General features: G+C 34.5%; 1 protein-coding gene across 2 annotated transcripts in view; it reads left to right on the forward strand.

The window, feature by feature from the left end:
• Positions 1-441: 441 nt before the first annotated feature.
• LOC110459037 overlaps positions 442-19,599 on the forward strand; it is a 65,887-nt gene continuing 46,729 nt past the window's right edge. For both annotated transcript variants that reach the window (XM_021511067.1, XM_021511068.1), the window contains exons 1-3: positions 442-521; positions 9,124-9,253; positions 11,706-12,014. In XM_021511067.1, coding sequence (XP_021366742.1) covers positions 9,166-9,253; positions 11,706-12,014 — 397 coding nt within the window. In that variant the 5' untranslated portion in view covers positions 442-521; positions 9,124-9,165. The remainder of the gene's footprint in view (positions 522-9,123; positions 9,254-11,705; positions 12,015-19,599) is intronic.

Genomic DNA, 19,599 nt, shown 5'->3' on the forward strand with positions numbered 1-19,599 from the left:
GTTATGGAAATCCTGCACTATGATAAACATTTACTACTATAGACTGAACTTGGTAACCCGTAACGAACGGGTGACTGCTCCCTGACTTGTGTTTCCTTGTTTAACTCCCCGACAATGGCGTGAATACCAGACAGAGCCAGCTCCAATTGTTGTCAACAATGCTACACACCAACAGCACTCCAGATAAGACAGCTTTATGACATTTTAACGTCGAATGCTCATCCGTTACGTTCAAATAAAAGTTGTCGATAGAACAAAATATTATCTCCAATATTGTAGACAATAAATTCGATAATATTGATATTGTTGATGTTAATAGCTACTTCACTATCAAATTGAGAATGACAGATATAAGAAACTAACTAGTATAAAATGTCTGTGTACTGTTGTTGGACAGGGGTCGCACAACTACCAATCGAGGTGGAACTTGACTTGTGAGGATAGGCACAGTAGGTAGATTCATAGAGGTGCGTGTGTGTTTGGTGACCGAGATTAAGGGTGAATTTACGGGCAGAATTAAGGTAAGTGGATTCACTTTCAGCACTTCAAGCCTACACGTGTTGTGAGGAAGTGTAGAGTTACTCGCGGTGATATTTCAATAGACTGTAGTTATTAATACCGGACATATCAGTGGAATGATTTGTGGTAGTAAGTTATAGTCCTACTCTAATTTGAATTTTACTCAGATAATTTTTTTAACAGACAATATTGAAACAAAATGAAATCTTGTTAAGACAAATTAAATAGAAAACTAGTTGTAATCTGCGATTGCAGTAAATGTTCTCTCACGCTGTCTGCTTTCTTATCGCTATTTTTTAATGTTTATTTTGTCGGCGGTATATAGTACTCCGATCACTCATTGATAATGGAGGGACAGATGGAAGCATTGTGTCCTTTTGTTTACGATGACAGGTGAATGATTAACACTAAGGAAGGATAACGTGAGATTTATATATATATTACGTATACACCAGGATGTTACACACATTTTATTGATAATAATTTAATTCACTTCAAGTACAGTAGCGGAGGATCTTTTATCAGTTGTATAACTATGGATGTTAATCACAATTTTAAATACATTTTGAAGTATGGAATAATTAATTTAAAAAGATGTAGGAATTCATGATTAGCATTAAATTCTGAATTTATTGATAAGATAAATGATTCTAGAATTATATTAATTTATACATTGTTTTGATGCAAAAATATTAAACAAACGTGTGAGAAGTGACCCATCTCAGTTACTTTTCGTGCCTGTTGCGCACCATCATCACAATAGTAACAACCTAGTAACAAATCAGAAACAGGCCAGTAACAAACAAGTACCATACTGATGACATACCATTTCACAAACATAAGTAACACACTAATGACAGTTAAGTAACAGGCAAATAACACGCGATTACCACACCATTGTCACAAACATCATTAACACATATAAATAACACACCAGTAACAGGCAAATGACACACGGGTACAACATTAAGGACACACCATTTCACAAATATAGTAACATATTAGTAAATCACCATTTATATACAAGTAGCATGCTCATGTTACACACCAGTACCACATAAGTAACACACAAAAACATTAGTTACAAACTAGTATGACGTAAGGTAACACATCAACAACACCGGTATCACACCAATAAAACACATTGGTAAACTAGTAACACACCACATACTCACAGGTTTCGCACATGTAACAATTTAGTAACACATTTATTTTACGATCGTTATCACTAAGGTTAAGTTACTAGTAAAACTAAACAACTAACTGTTAGGTCACGGTAAACATATGACGCTCTGTGTTATTTCTGATTTAAAGCTGCTACGATTTTTTTTAAGATCTGATAGATTTGACCCATTATACGTAGATGATTTGTACTGGGACAATAGATGCTTGTGTACAGAGTTAATTTATCAGTCGGGATCGTAATCTGATTTCCCATAATGGGATAATGTGTAACCTTAATATAGATCACGAATTTCACAAAGCTACAGGATACATAAACAACAAAACATCATTATATCACATCATTAGAAACAATGGAGCAACAATACCCCCATATTATTTTACACATCCTTTTATAATTTTGCCTTGGACTGTTGACACTAGTAGCACAAAGCAAGCATCAAACACGTGAAAATTATATATTTTTTTAAACTAAGCTGTGTGTAAGGCCATTGTTTCATTAGGGATAGGTACAATCTTTTTTTCATTTCTATGCCGTATAAGATATCTTGCTTCTATTGTTTATACCGAGGAAACATTAACACACAGGAACACATATCTTTTTATACAGCCACTAGTAAACTTCAATAACGTTGTTTGAAATATTTAAACAACGTACATTTTTTTAAAGATGCTTTTGTTTTTGTGTATTAACCTGAAAATTAAACAAATGTGGTCAAATGAGTAGTTTATTTCTGTTTCATCTGAATTAAACAAAATGTTGATGAATGCTTTATTGAAAATTGATTTTAAACAATAATATGTACAAATAAGTTCCACTAACGACTGCTGGTTGGTTATCATGTTTATCAAACTTGAGTTAATTAATTTACAAACTGTATACAAACTCGAGTTTTATGGATTGTTTTTGTAACAATTGGGGCATTCAATAGTTATAGCTAGATTCACATGATAACCAGTCATCACGGATGGTCGACCATTTCCCATAACGTTCATATAGTAGATAGAAAGCATATGTCTTGGAAATAAACAATTTTTATTTCGATCGGGGGAACAGTTGCTCTGAATTATAATGTCACAATTAAAGATGACGAAACAATTATCTCGTTTTTACGAGTTAATCTATATCGTTATAACGACCTCAGCCAATTCGTAATAACGCGATAAAGATACTTTTATTGCGTGGTACTAATCGGTTTTCGTAATTCCCACGTGTATGACCCGTTTCAGGGTTTCATGTTCTTTCATTCTGTTTATCTGTTGAACATCTGCTCGGATTCAACTATAGTTTTCATTTGTCTTTATATATATTAACTTGTCTTTGTATATGTTAATTTGTCTTTATATATGTTGATTTATCTTTGTGTATATTAATTTGTCTTTGTATATATGTTAATTTGTCTTTATATATGTTGATTTGTCTCTTTGTATATGTGAATTTATCTTTGTATGTATGTTAATTTGTCTATGTATATGTTAATTTGTCTTTGTATATGTTATCATTTTGCTTTGAATTCCCCATTTTTCTTTGTTATGAACAAAATATATCAACTTTTTATAAGGCTCATTGGTGTGTCGTGTGTATCTTTGTTTTTGTAATGAGCATTTCTTATTTTCTTCTGGTTCACACAAAGCCAGTACAACATATTACATGGTCATTTATATCACTTCAATAGTGATTTTTAAACAATGCAGTTTCTTTCTTTCATTACTCTTTTTCAAGTAATTGCTAATTAGTTAAATAACTGTTCCAATGGGCGCCATTTTTCAATTACTTCGTGAACTTTTTTTAATCTGTATAACTTGTTAGCTAAATATTCAATTTCTCGATGATGTTTTAAAAATATTAAGACACCTTTTATTGACGGTATACTAGACTTACATTTACAGATGTATATGTAACGTCTTATCATCAAAAAGCAGAAATTTAGCAATGTGTTATTATTTCCGCCGGAGTAACCTAAGATGGCGTCCTTTGTTTTTATTTCAATTTCTATATTACATTTTACGTATAGTAAGTCTGTATAAGGAACACATGAATGCATTGCAACAAAAGATGATACATATCTTCATCTTCGTAGTTACAGAAAGTACATTATTTATTATCTTTTATACCAAATTTAAACAGAAGCGTATTTGTGCATAGTATTCTGTGATATATTTTATACTAAACATTTTGTAAAACGACATCATGAATGCAACTCCTTTGTATCGAGTAAATAAATTTCGTGTTAATATCTAAATTTGTAATGTCTTGAGACAATTTTTCCATTGCTTTTTTGTTCTTATAAGCGTTATATTTTCTTTATCTTTAGTATTATTACTGCCCCGATTACGAATTGACATTTTCCGTACCTGGGATGGCTTTAATAACACCATAAAAACGGATTCTGTTCATGTTCGGAAAATTAAAGTTTTCTTGAATGTTATGTTGCCATCGTTTTCAAATAAATCTGCTACCTCATTTATACCCCGTTCTTGCCATGGTTGGAAATATACTGTCTTATTATCTATTTTTATATTGTGGATAAACAAAATTGGCTGCCACACGTAGTATTCTGTATTTTCATGTTCTAAATTTAACGTACTCCAAGCTATAAACACATCTCTCTAGAAGCCATTTAAGTTTTCAACAATTTTTGTCATATCTTTTTTAACATAAGAGAGAATGTTTAGGTTTCCATATTTTTCTAATTGGGAGATGTATTTTGAAAATCGAGTAATTTCTTTATCCAAGTAAATGTTAAAGCTTCAATGAAACTTTCTTTGGCTATCATTTTCATTCCACCGTTTTCGTAACTATTTTTTAACGTAGTTCTCTTAAATTTGTCTTTTTTTTTTCATTCCATATAAAATTAAAACAGATATGTTCTATTTGTTGAACAATATGGCAATGTGAATTTGGTAAAACTGTAAATAATTGCACGAGAATAGGGATAACAAGTGATTTAACAACGGTTATTTTTCGAGGCCTGGTAAGATTTCTAAGCGACCAGTTTTTTAGAATACGAATAACTTCCGCTATTTTATCATCATAATTAACAAAAGTTGTATCAGTTTTACTAAGGTCGTACTTGATACCAAGGACTTTAAATTTTCCTGTAAAATTCCATTTTAATCCTCTTTCAGCACATATGTTTTCGTGGCTGCCCTTTTCCTACCTAGACATATTTCCTCCGTTTTATCATAGTTTGCTCTAAGACCAGAACATTTGCCAAATGAATCTAAAATATCTAAAGTTGTTTTCATTAGAGTATCATCATATTCAAGACTAATAGTAGAACCGTCCGCATACTGACTCGCAAGAATTTCTGTTTCACCTGTTTCAATGCCATTAATATCTGGAGAAAATTTTGATGTAGCACTTAGTATTTCTACTACCATGATAAACAAATATGGCGACAGAGGGTCACCCTGACGCACACCTCTTTTTTGATCGGGGAAAAAAATGAAAAAAATCCGTTATTTATTACGCAACTGTAGTCCGAATTATTCTGACGTTTTATCGACTTTTTTCATATCGGTCTGTCGTCGATTAACGTCAGAACTCCGGCCCTCTATAATATGCGGGAAATATACGACCCGCGCCCGGAGCGCACTTCAAACTGATATTTTAGAAACAAATCGTCACTTTCACACACATATCGCACATGGATCGAAAGATCTATTCTTAATGCACTAGGTGGTATCAATAAGATGTTTCAAAGACCATTACGAAAAGCATTTTCCAACGTTTTCTTTACCAACCCATGTTTTTTTATGGAAATTAGGTCATGAGAAATGTCACATGACTTGACGAGATCTCGCGTTACCCAAGGTATTTCCCAACGTTATGACGTAGGCCGGCGAGATTTTAGTCACGTGGCATTGGAAGGCTGGGCTATCAAAAAACTAGAGTAAAACTGAGTAAGTTTGAAAAAATATGTTTTTAGTGATTGTATTAGTTGTTTGAGGCATGTTATGTATGTTCATCTTGTGCATAAAGAATAGATCTTTCGATCCATGTGCGATATGTGTGTGAAAGTGACGATTTGTTTCTAAAATATCAGTTTGAAGTGCGCTCCGGGCGCGGGTCGCATATTTCCCGCATATTATAGAGGGCCGGAGTTCTGACGTTAATCGACGACAGACCGATATGAAAAAAAGTCGATAAAACGTCAGAATAATTCAGACTAACGCAACTGGTGACGTCTTTATAAAAAAGTTTTATCCATGTTTTAAAATTGCTACTAAAACAAAAGAAGTCTAAAGTTCTATCGAGAAAATCCCATTCCACCGTATCGAAGGCCTTTTCAAAATCGATTAAAAGTAATATTCCAGCTATATCTTTCTGTTTTCTCGGTTAAATCATAAATAATTCTTGTGCATTCGCCTATGTATCTTCCTTTAAGAAAGACCTTTTGTGTGTCGCTGATGATGTTATTTAAAACTGATTATAATCTGTTTGCTTATACACTGGTAATAATTTTATAATCTGCATTCAGTAGCGAAATTGGGCGTCAGTTCTTTAAAAAACCTTTTGCTTTGTTTGATTTTTGTGAGCAGGTTATTACTCCCTGTTTTTGAGTAATTGATAATTGTTCATTTTCAAAACTATACGTAATTGAATTAATAAGAAAACGTTTTAAATTTTTCCAAAAAAACTTCAACTGTAGACCCGGAGATTTAGAGTTCTGCATTTTAAAGAGAGCTTTCGCACATTCTGAATAAGTGACTTTACTTTCACAAAGACCTTTTTCTTCGTCTGAAAGTTTACTAATAAATGGATTATCATTACAAAAAAAAGTATTCTTTTGATCATCAGTTATATTTGGATTTGTGGAGTTATAGAGGTCTTTGTAAAACAATCTCTGTTCTTCTAAGATGTTTTTAATATTAGTAATTTCGGAACCATCATTGCGAACTAATTTTGGAATCAGTTTTTCGGTATAATTTCTTTTTTCTAAATGACAAAAATATTTTGTGCACTTTTCCCCTTCCATATTCCACCTAGCCTTTGCTCTGATCATTAGTCCCCGTATTCGTTCTTGCCTTAAATCATATAGTTACAATTCTATTGCTTCCAAAATATTTAAGGTTTCTTGATTTTCCAAAATTATCTGGTCGGTTTGTAATTTCAAAATGTCAGATTCCAATTTCAAAAGTGTTTCTTCTTTTTGTCTTATTTTTCCAACTTGCATATGCTGTAGTTTTCCCCCCTTGTAGTCAATTTGATAACTTTCCACAGGAGTCGATCATTTACTGAAAAACTTGCATTGTCAAAATTGTTGTCTATTATTTCACCGATTGTATAATCATTAAGAACTTAGTTTATTACACTTTTAACATTTACAATATAATTTCTATCATGCAGCAATGCATTGTTGAATTTCCACGTTCCTCGTCTCTTTTCATGGTTATATAGTTTTAACTTAACAATAATTGGTGCATGATCTGATTTATATTTAATACCTTTATCTGAAAAAGTGACAAGAGGCTGAAGATCAGATGAGATAAGAAAATAATCTAAACGGCTACATTTTCCACCTGGATCAAACCAACTATACCTCTTTACCTCTGGATGTTGATTTCTCCAAATATCAATGAAATCTAATTCTTCTATAATGTGAAGCATAGCTGCCGTTGCATTTTTATTGTTTTCTCTAGAATATTTATGTGTATCATTGTGGTTTGTTGTTACTACTCTGGTTCTCTCTTGGATAACAGGAAACATTTTTTTGTGGCATAGATGTATCTGTTGTGTGAAACAGAAGACACTTCATACTCTTGAACACCTGTTCCCATTGTTCAAGTGTTTCTTGAACCTTTTCAATGGTCATATACATGTTTAGTTCCCCTAGTTAAATCGATTTCGAGTTACATTGTGGTATGAATAATTGATTACTTTTTTGAAAATGAATATTTGATGCAATACATCGTTTTAATTTGTTACACATCAAATGTTTTCAACATTGACTTTTTCATAAACATAAAAAACGGTTTAAGAGAGATACCCATATAAAAATATCTCTGAATTCTCACTGGTTTGATTTTTGTGCGATTTGAAGGTCGGTGTTTGTTATTATGCTAATTAGTGTCCATTGGGTTTTTTGTTGTCACTTCCCTTGTTCTAGCTGTGATGACGGAACATAACTTAGATTTGACCTAGATTTACATGGAGGTTGTCGTTGATGAATCAAAAACACGCTTACCCTTCCGGAACACCTAGTCGTATATTCCCTCCTATGTTTATTTTTATCGTACTTTTAATACTTTTGTTCATGTTTCTCCTATTGTTGATAATCAAATTCATGTTTGTGATACTTAAGAAAATTATGTTCATATGAATCGTACAGTAACTGGTTAAGTTCATATTTATTGTGCTATAGAAATTATATTCATGTTCATCTTACTTTAGATGATTTTGTTCATATTATCGTAATATAGATAATTATGTTCCTGTTGATGATACTTTAAATAAATATGTCCATATCTATCGTACTATAGATAATTATGTTCATATTATCGTATTATAGATAATTATGTCCATATTATTGTACTATAGATATTTATGTTTGTGTTAATGATACTTTAAATAAATATGTCCAATTTATCGTACTACAGATAATTATGTTTGTGTTAATGATACTTTAAATAAATATGTCTATATTCATCGTACTATAGATTTTTATGTTTGTGTTAATGATACTTTAAATAAATATGTCTATATTCATCGTACTATAGATATTTATGTTTGTGTTAATGATACTTTAAATAAGTATGTCCATGTTTATTATGTAAATGTTTATTGTCTGATAGATAACGATGTCTATGTTTATAGACTATAGATAATTATATTCATGTTTATCGTACTAAAAAAAGTTATGTTCATATTAATAGAACTATGGAGAATTATGCAAATGTTTATTGTTTTTATAGATAATTATGTCCATGTTTATCGTACTATAGATAATTATGTCCCTGTTAATGCTACAACAGATGATAATTATCATTTTTATTATACAATAGAGGAGTTTGTTCATGTTAATAATCGTACTCTAAATATGTGTGTTCATGTTAATGGTACTCTGGATAATTCTTTCCATGATTATAGACTATAGACAGTTATATTAATGTTAATCGTTCTAAAAATAATTGTGTTCATATTAATAGACTATGGAGAATTATGTAAATCTTTCTTGTCTTATAGATAATTATGTTCATGTTTATATTTTTACTATTGATAATTAAGTTCATGTTTATATTTTTACTATTGATAATTAAGTTCATGTTTATCCTACTGTAGATGATTCTATCCATGTTAATGGTAATATGGATAACTATCTGCTTGTGTATCGTACTATAGACAAATCAGTAGCCAATAAATGTGTATGATACATATTTCTCTTACAACTTCATTATTTTTTCTATGTTGGTTAACAGGTCCAGAGGCTGAGATCGTATCAGCAGTGCTGACTGAGAGATATGAAGTCACTTCCATTGTGGCTGTTGCTCTTAACATTGGATTTTCCTCATGAAACAAGTAGCGCCTGTGATATACAGACACGCCTTAGTAAGTTTAACATAGGAACGTGTTTGACTTTTCCTACTTACATTTGCATATATTGATTCTCAGCAGAGGATCTAATGTACCCCATACCTGTCATTTGTTGCTTAATATTCTCATTATAGGGCTGGTCAGTCTGATTTGTAAGATTTACACCTGTATTTTTCTCACAATGAAGATGACATTCGAGCTCACATTTACAAGCATGTTCATCCATAAAAACTTACGCCTTCATACAAAATCAAACTATCACAGGTTCATACCTAGGTAAATACTAACGTCCTAATACAAAGTTATACACCCATGACCTCATGTAAAGTTACATTCACACGACCTCATAGAAAGGTAACTACTCACCCCTCCATACAAAGTTATACACTCACGACCTCATCCAAATAAAACATTCACGTACTCATACAAAGTTATACGCTCGCGCCGTCATACAAAGGTTAATACTCACGCCTTCATACAAAGTTAAACAATGACGCCTTCATACAAAGTTTAATACTCACGCCTTCATACAGAGTTAATCACTCACACCCTCGTACAACGTTACCTACTCTCGCCTTGATACACAATTATACACGCACGCCTCTATAAATAGTTATACACTAACGACCTAATATTTACACTTACGCCCTCATATACAGTTAAAACACTAACGTTCTAATACAAATTCTATGCTCGCGCCCTCATACAAAGTTAAACACTCACGCCGCCCTCATACAAACATTTACACTTACGCCCTCATACAAAGTTAAACACTTACGCCGCCCTCATACAAACATTTACACTTAAGCCCTAATACAAAGCTAAAACACTAACTACCTCATAAAAAGTTAAACACTAATGTCCTAGTACAAATTATATGCTCGCGCCCTCATACGAGGTAAAACACTCACGCATACAAAATGTTACACTTACGCTCTCATACAAAGTTAAACACTCATGACCTCATATAAAGTTACATTCCTACGACCTCATAGAAAGGTAAATACTCACACCTCCATACAAACTCAAACACTTCCGTCATCATGCAAAGTTAAACACTAACGTCCTAATACAAATTATACACTAGCGCCCTCATACAAAGTTAAACACTTACGCCTTTATACAAAGTTATTAAACACAAATGCCATCATAAAAAACTTATCCACTCACGCGTTCATACACATTTATAGACTTACGTCCGTGAAAGTTAAACATTCACGCCTTCATACAGAGTTGAACACTGACGCCTTTAAACAAAGTTATTAAACACAAATGCCCTCATGAAAACCTATGCAATAACGCCATCATACACTTACATCCGCATACAAAGTTAAACATTCACGCCTTCATACAGAGTTAAACACTCGCGCTCTCATACAAAGTTATACACTCACGCCTCCACACAAAAGTTAAACACTCGCGCTCTCATACAAAGTTAAACACTCACGCTCTCATACAAAGTTAAACACTCGCGCTCTCATACAAAGTTATACACTCACGCCTCCACACAAAAGTTTAACACTCGCGCTCTCATACAAAGTTAAACACTCACGCCTCCACACAAAAGTTAAACACTCGCGCTCTCATACAAAGATAAACACTCACGCCTTTATACAATGTTATACACTCTTGACCTCATACAAAGTAAAACACTTTCGCCTTCATTCAAAGATACATACTCACGTCCTCATTACTTTTTACACAGTTGTGCTCTGATTCCAAAGATATTCACACACATTCTCTATTACAATTGGTTATATTCTAACCCACATACAATATTTTAATCAACTCTAACGAAAATTATTTTCCTGTGCTGTCATTTAAAGCACGTTCACTTCCCTTTACATCCACTTCTCCAACGCTCTTGTACAAAGTAGATATCCATCAAAGTGAGTATTTGGACCATATCCTCACACTCCTACACATGCTCTTAAAAACCAATACACTAGTGCCCTCATACAAACTTAAATACCCACTCCCCATTACACATTTATACATCCACGCTTTCATCCAACAGATCCTCCTCATGACCTCTGGCACAAAAGGCCCTGACACAACGGTTCTATCTTGTCCTGCCTTTTGGCACCATCCTTGCCTAACACAAACTTTCAATTCTTCGTTTGGAGTGTATAGGGACGTCGTCCGGTATATTTGCCTTGAGTTTTAACCTTCGTTCTGTCCAAAACTATTCGGTTCAACACAGGAATTTCTCTACTCCTGTCATAGTTGCATCATACGTTTCTGTAATCAATGTTGTTTTACGATGCTTGGTGTTAAGCACTGCAAGAACCCCAAATCCTGAGAACCAGTGATTTTCTGTCGATGTAACCTGGCCTGAGTAATATTTTCGCCCTCATATAAATCACATGCACGCTTTGATATCGAACAAACAAATATCGACTTTGATTAAGTTAAACAAATACGAAGCGTGAAGTTGTTGAGGTGTATCTCCGATTTCATTTTTCAGCTATATCTCCAAGGAGCCCATTCCGTTACCAAGGGGAGGCTTTAAATATGTCCTGCCAAGCCATTGCACCTCCTGGTCATACTCTTGATAAAGCAGTACTCCGAATGATGACGCTAAACGCTGAGAGGGAGATGATAGAATATCCTTCCGTCATGTCCGTTTGGAACTCAACTTGTGTCGTCATTAACACCAATGCTGACGTGCGTTATCCGGCGAAAAGAACTTACGAGGACATTGAATACTTTTGTTTATTAACCTATCCCGAGTGTGAAAAACCAGACCAAACGTCAACCTTGGTGGCAGTAGACAGTGAGTATTTAAGATGCTTTGTACCATATAATATTAATTTGATGTCTTCGTGTCGGTAGACAATAATCTTAGATAATAGTGTGTAATCAGTTCCACATGCTGCACTGAAGCCAAACATTGTGGCATTAAAATTAGTTACTACCACGACAAACTGACGACAAACCGTAGTCATACCGGATATTTACTAATCTGTACAATTAGCGGGACGATTGCGATTTTCTGATCGTAAACCTTCCTTTTCTTGGTAGTAGCATCCCAGCATCCCCTATTTTCGATGTAGGTTGACGACGATAGTGAACATTCTGTATGGTCGCATTCGTGATCTCATTAGGTAATCTGCTATTTAATTGTATGATATAAAGGTCGATATTTTAGATTATGCTCTGTGTGTCTTGTGGCTTTCTTGTCACTGCACAAGTATATTTTCCGTGATTTTACCTTGATTTACATTGCGGGTATCGTCGTTGAAGCAGTGGACGGTCACCTTTCTAGAGCACCTTGTATACGTATCTTTGTATGGTTTTAGGGGTTTCTACGTAATTATTTCCTTGGTTCATATTTCCCTTGTGTGACTTTGAGTTCGGATTTTTACTTTTTGGCACTTTTGTTTTCTCCTGTTGTGCTTTGTGTCGAAAGATTGTGGGCTTGACGACATATAGTTTCATTTGTTCCAAATGACATTAACGAATTATTTTTTGTACTAGCTTTTTATTGACGTTAATGTGTAGTTACCATCTGATCAAGGGACACTGCTGAAATTCCTATGAGTTGGATGACAGTGAGTACTAACAGTAATGTGTATTTACTACCAGGCGACACTGGTGACATTCCTCTGTTTTGGTTGGCAGTGAGTATTAACAGTAATGTGTAGTTAATACCAGGTGACATTAGTGGCATTCCTCTGTGTACTTTAACTGTGAGTCATAATGACATGGGTCGGTTTATGTCTTATAATATTAACGAAAAATATTTTGCTATTGTAAATATTTTTAATTCAGCCAGGTTTAAAGTAACCACTTTGTCCAATATGTCAAATGGTTAAAACCGTCCGCACGTTACTAATATGAACTTGTTTGTCTTCGTTTACTTAACCAGTGTCAAATCAAATTACACAACTGAACGAACGCAGTGATAACACCAATGTCAATGTCACAGCATACTTTAAGTTATATTTCTGATCCTTTATAATCTATGTATCAAACCGAAATTTTGTAACTTTCTTGTCGTATTTTCGTGTCGTCATTTCCGTATTGCGTATCGGGCTTTCCAATACCGTAGCGTAAATTATAGTAACACCGGGTAAGCAATAGTACACGTGCGTGACGATGATATGTCAACACCCGATATCAATATCGAAACCTATCTTGAAATGTGTAATCACACGTACTTCAGAAATAAAGCTTATGATCCAAAGACATTAATTAACTCACGGGAAGACACAGACATCAGATCAGACGACTTCAAGAAGGTCGTATATGAGGCGCATGGAATGCAGACTGATGTGTTTTGTTTACCGACCTCATCTGTACGTATCGCGTGCTAACAGTAGTTCACAAGCTCTTGGTCGCTACGACTTTTGTTGTCGAGAGAGTTACGCTCTGTCAGATAAATTGTTTCACAATTGCAATTACAATAACTCTGTAAAAATAGTGGTTTGTAAATTATCAAGATCCCTATAAATTGCAAGTGCAAGTGCGTGCACGTGATAATGGCATACCATGCGATATCAGCCTAAGGTTACCTATGTACCTGAAACGTAAATATACCATGCGTAAGTGGGCTATGAAATGATGTCCAAAGTGTACATGATTGAGAGTAATTTTGTTCCATAAAAGAACAGTAAATTGACAATTAAATATAGTAATTTAATTTATTTCCGTCGTTTTTGGTCTAGTAAATAAAATAAGTGTCATTGTAAAATTCTACCCCTCTGAAAAAAGTTCCGATTTTTTTCAATTTAGACAACTCTAATCAGGATCAAATTATTGTAAAATGTAAAATTAATTAATTATAAAGACTTTGTGTGTATTTGGTCAATTTTTTTCTTATTTTGTATGAAACTGTGTGTCGGAATGCTTAGATTTTCATAAAATCATCTCTACATAGTGACATAACCATTATGTGAAACTTTCATTGAATTCTGCCGACTAATTGCGAAAGGGTGGTGCCTCCTGAAGTTATTCTTTCAAACGTTTCCTCTTAATTACAACATCGACACAATTGACTATTACTTATTACAACCAATTAACCAAAGCCCCGAAATTGCAAATAGTGACATAAAACCATTATATACTCGAAATGAGTAATGATATTGTCGAATATAATTGATATTTGGTTGGTTTTTAGCACTGTATCTGATATGGATATAAATGTGTTTTTTTTTATAAATTGACCGTGCTAGTAGAAATATAGCACTGAGTCTGATATTGATATTTGTTTTTCTAATAAATTGACTGGGCTTTTATGAATATAGCACTGTGTCTGATATTGATATTAATTTTGTCTTTTTAAATTGACCGTGCTAATAGAAATATAGCACTGAGTCTGATATTGATATTTGTTTTTCTTATAAATTGACTGAGCTTATCTATAGCACTATAATTGATGGTGATAATTTGTTGATTTCTACATTTAATGCGCTACTAAAAATATAGAGAAGAAAAACATTTGGTATAGAGTACCTGTCAAGTAATGTATCTGCTGATGTTTGTCGTTTTTATGGGCATTTCAGCCAATATATATGAAATTTATTTTTACGCTGCCTCATGCTGCAATGTTTTGAATAACGTATTGGTAAAGTGAAGGTTTTAAGATGTTCGACCCCTGCTGGTTTTTGGTTTTTTTTTTCACTTCCATTTTCAAACATTCGAATTTCAAACTATTGTTATTCTGTAAAATGTATCGCATCATCTCATATTTACAAAGGGTTAATCATGTGTTCCACAATAGTGACAAAGGTAATAGTACAGTCCAATATGGTGGCACCAGTTTCCTTAATGACTTTAAAGGCACTTGTCACCTCTCTGTTTTCTTCATACTTAGACATACAAATTTTGACCTTTGGTACCACTAACGAGTTCCGAATGGACATAATTACCATATGGTGTATAACGGGTTTACTTTGGTACCACTTATGAGTTCCGATTTAACGTAATTACCATATGGTGTATAAAGGGTTGACTTTGGTCCTACCAAAGAGTTCCGAATGGACGTTATTAACATATCGTGTATAAAGGGTTTACTTTGGTACCACTAATTAGGTCCGAATGGACGTAATTACCATATGGTGTAGAAAGGGTTTACTTTGGTACCACTAATGAGTTCCGATTTAACGTAATTACCATATGATGTATAAAGGGTTTACTTTGGTACCACTAATGAGTTCAGAATGGACGTAATTACCATATGGTGTAAAAAGGGTTTACTTTGATACCACTAATGAGTTCCGATTGGACGTAATTACCATATGGTGTATAAAGGGCTTTCTTTGGTACCACTAATGAGTTCCGATTGGATGTAATTACCATATGGTGTATAAAGGGCTTTCTTTGGTACCACTAATGAGTTCCGATTGGATGTAATTACCATATGGTGTATAAAGGGCTTTATTTGGTACCACTAATGAGTTCCGAATAGACGTAATTAACATATGGTGTATAAAGGGTTTATTTCGGTACCTCTAATGAGTTCCGAATGGACGTTATTACCATATGGTGTATAAAGGGCTTTATTTGGTACCACTAATGAGTTCCGAATGGACGTAATTAACATATGGTGTATAAAGGGTTTACTTTGGTCCCACTAATGAGTTCCGATTGGACGTTATTGCCATATGGTGTATAAAGGGTTTACTTTGGTAACACTAATGAGTTCCGATTGGACGTAATTGCCATGTGGTGTATAAAGGGTTTACTTTGGTACCACTACTGAGTTCCGATTGGACGTAATTGCCATGTGGTGTATAAAGGGTTTACTTTGGTAACACTAATGAGTTCCGATTGGACGTAATTGCCATGTGGTGTATAAAGGGTTTACTTTGGTACCACTAATGAGTTCAGAATGGACGTAATTACCATATGGTGTAAAAAGGGTTTACTTTGATACCACTAATGAGTTCCGATTGGACGTAATTACCATAAGGTGTATAAAGGGCTTACTTTGGTACCACTAATGAGTTCAGAATGGACGTAATTACCATATGGTGTATAAAGGGTATACTTTGGTACCACTTATGAGCTCCGAATGGACGTAATTGCCATATGGTGTATAAAGGGTTTACTTTGGTACCACTACTGAGTTCCGATTGGACGTAATTGCCATGTGGTGTATAAAGGGTTTACTTTGGTCCCACTAATGAGTTCCGATTGGACGTAATTGCCATATGGTGTATAAAGGGTTTACTTTGGCACCACTAATGAGTTCCGATTGGACGTAATTGCCATATGGTGTAAAAAGGGTTTACTTTGATACCACTAATGAGTTCCGATTGGACGTTATTACCATATGGTGTATAAAGGGCTTACTTTGGTACCACTAATGAGTTCCGATTGGACGTAATTAACCTATGGTGTATACAGGGTTTACTTTGGTAACACTAATGAGTTCCGATTGGACGTAATTACCATATGGTGTATTAAGGGTATACTTTGGTACCACTTATGAGTTCCGAATGGACGTACTTAACATATGGTGTATAAAGGGTTTACTTTGGTAACACTAATGAGTTCCGATTGGACGTAATTACCATATGGTGTATAAAGGGCTTACTTGGGTACCACTAATGAGTTCCGATTGGACGTAATTAACCTATGGTGTATACAGGGTTTACTTTGGTAACACTAATGAGTTCCGATTGGACGTAATCGCCATATGGTGTAAAAAGGGTTTACTTTGATACCACTTATGAGTTCCGAATGGACGTAATTAAAATATGGTGTATAAAGGGTTTACTTTGGAACCACTAATGAGTTCCGATTGGACGTAATTAACCTATGGTGTATACAGGGTTTACTTTGGTAACACTAATGAGTTCCGATTGGACGTAATTAACATATGGTGTATAAAAGGTTTACTTTGGTACCACTAATGAGTTCAGAATGGACGTAATTACCATATGGTGTAAAAAGGGTTTACTTTGATACCACTTATGAGTTCCGAATGGACGTAATTAAAATATGGTGTATAAAGGGTTTACTTTGGTGCCACTTATGAGTTCCGAATGGACGTAATTAAAATATGGTGTATAAAGGGTTTACTTTGGTGCCACTTATGAGTTCCGAATGGACGTAATTAAAATATGGTGTATAAAGGGTTTACTTTGGTGCCACTTATGAGTTCCGAATGGACGTAATTAAAATATGGTGTATAAAGGGTTTACTTTGGAACCACTAATGAGTTCCGATTGGACGTAATTAACCTATGGTGTATACAGGGTTTACTTTGGTAACACTAATGAGTTCCGATTGGACGTAATTACCATATGGTGTATAAAGGGCTTACTTTTGTACCACTAATGAGTTCCGAATGGACGTAATTGCCATATGGTGTATAAAGTGTTTACTTTGGTACCACTAATGAGTTCTGATTTGACGTAATTGCCATATGGTGTAAAAAGGGTTTACTTTGATACCACTTATGAGTTCCGAATGGCCGTAATTAACATATGGTGTATAAAGGGTTTACCTTGGTACCACTAATGAGTTCCGATTGGACGTTATTACCATATGGTGTATAAAGGGCTTACTTTTGTACCACTAATGAGTTCCGAATGGACGTAATTGCCATATGGTGTATAAAGGATTTACTTTGGTCCCACTAATGAGTTCCAATTGGACGTAATCGCCATATGGTGTATAAAGGGTTTACTTTGGTACCACTTATGAGTTCCGAATGGACGTACTTAACATATGGTGTATAAAGGGTTTACTTTGGTGCCACTTATGAGTTCCGAATGGACGTAATTAACATCTGGTGTATAAAGGGTTTACTTTGGTACCACTAATTAGGTCCGAATGGACGTAATTACCATATGGTGTAAAAAGGGTTTACTTTAGTACCACTAATGAGTTCCGACTTAACGTAATTACCATATGGTGTATAGAGGGCTTACTTTGGTACCACTTACGAGTTCCGAATGGATGTAATTAACATATGGTGTATAAAGGGTTTACCTTGGTACCACTAATGAGTTCCGATTGGACGTTATTACCATATGGTGTATAAAGGGCTTACTTTGGTACCACTAATGAGTGCCGAATGGACGTAATTAACATATGGTGTGTAAAGGGTTTACTTTGGTACCACTAATGAGCTCCGATTGGACGTAATTGCCATATGGTGTATTAAGGGTATACTTTGGTACCACTTATGAGTTCCGAATGGACGTAATTGCCATATGGTGTATAAAGTGTTTACTTTGGTACCACTAATGAGTTCCAATTGGACGGAATTGCCATATGGTGTATAAAGGGTTTACTTTGGAACCACTAATGAGTTCCGATTGGACGTAATCGCCATATGGTGTAAAAAGGGTTTACTTTGATACCACTTATGAGTTCCGAATGGACGTAATTAAAATATGGTGTATAAAGGGTTTACTTTGGAACCACTAATGAGTTCCGATTGGACGTAATTAACCTATGGTGTATACAGGGTTTACTTTGGTAACACTAATGAGTTCCGATTGGACGTAATTAACCTATGGTGTATACAGGGTTTACTTTGGTAACACTAATGAGTTCCGATTGGACGTAATTGCCATATGGTGTATAAAGGATTTACTTTGGTACCACTAATGAGTTCCAATTGGACGTAATTGCCATATGGTGTATAAAGGGTTTACTTTGGTACCACTCATGAGTTCCGATTGGACGTAATTGCCATATGGTGTAAAAAGGGTTTACTTTGATACCACTTATGAGTTCCGATTGGACGTAATTGCCATATGGTGTGTAAAGGATTTACTTTGGTACCACTAATGAGTTCCGAATGGACGTAATTACCATATGGTGTAAAAAGGGTTTACTTTAGTACCACTAATGAGTTCCGATTGGACGTAATTACCATATGGTGTATATAGGGTTTACTTTGATACCACTTATGAGTTCCGATTGGACGTAATTACCATATGGTGTATAAAGGGCTTACTTTGGTACCACTAATGAGTTCCGATTGGACGTAATTGCCATATGGTGTATAAAGGGTTTACTTTGGTACCACTTATGAGTTCCGAATGGACGTAATTAACATATGGTGTATATAGGGTTTACTTTGGTGCCACTAATGAGTTCCGATTGGACGTAATTACCATATGGTGTATATAGGGTTTCCTTTGATACCACTTATGAGTTCCGATTGGACGTAATTACCATATGGTGTATAAAGGGTTTACTTTGGTACCACTGATGAGTTCCGAGTGGACGTAATTAACATATGGTGTATAAAGGGTTTACTTTGGTACCACTAATGAGTTCTGATTTGACGTAATTGCCATATGGTGTATCCAGGGTTTACTTTGGTACTACTAATGAGTTCCGATTGGACGTAATTGCCATATGGTGTATAAAGGGTTTACTTTGGTACCACT

This window comes from Mizuhopecten yessoensis, unplaced genomic scaffold, assembly GCF_002113885.1.
Source record: "Mizuhopecten yessoensis strain PY_sf001 unplaced genomic scaffold, ASM211388v2 scaffold9945, whole genome shotgun sequence".
Classification (NCBI taxonomy): Eukaryota; Metazoa; Mollusca; class Bivalvia; order Pectinida; family Pectinidae; genus Mizuhopecten; species Mizuhopecten yessoensis.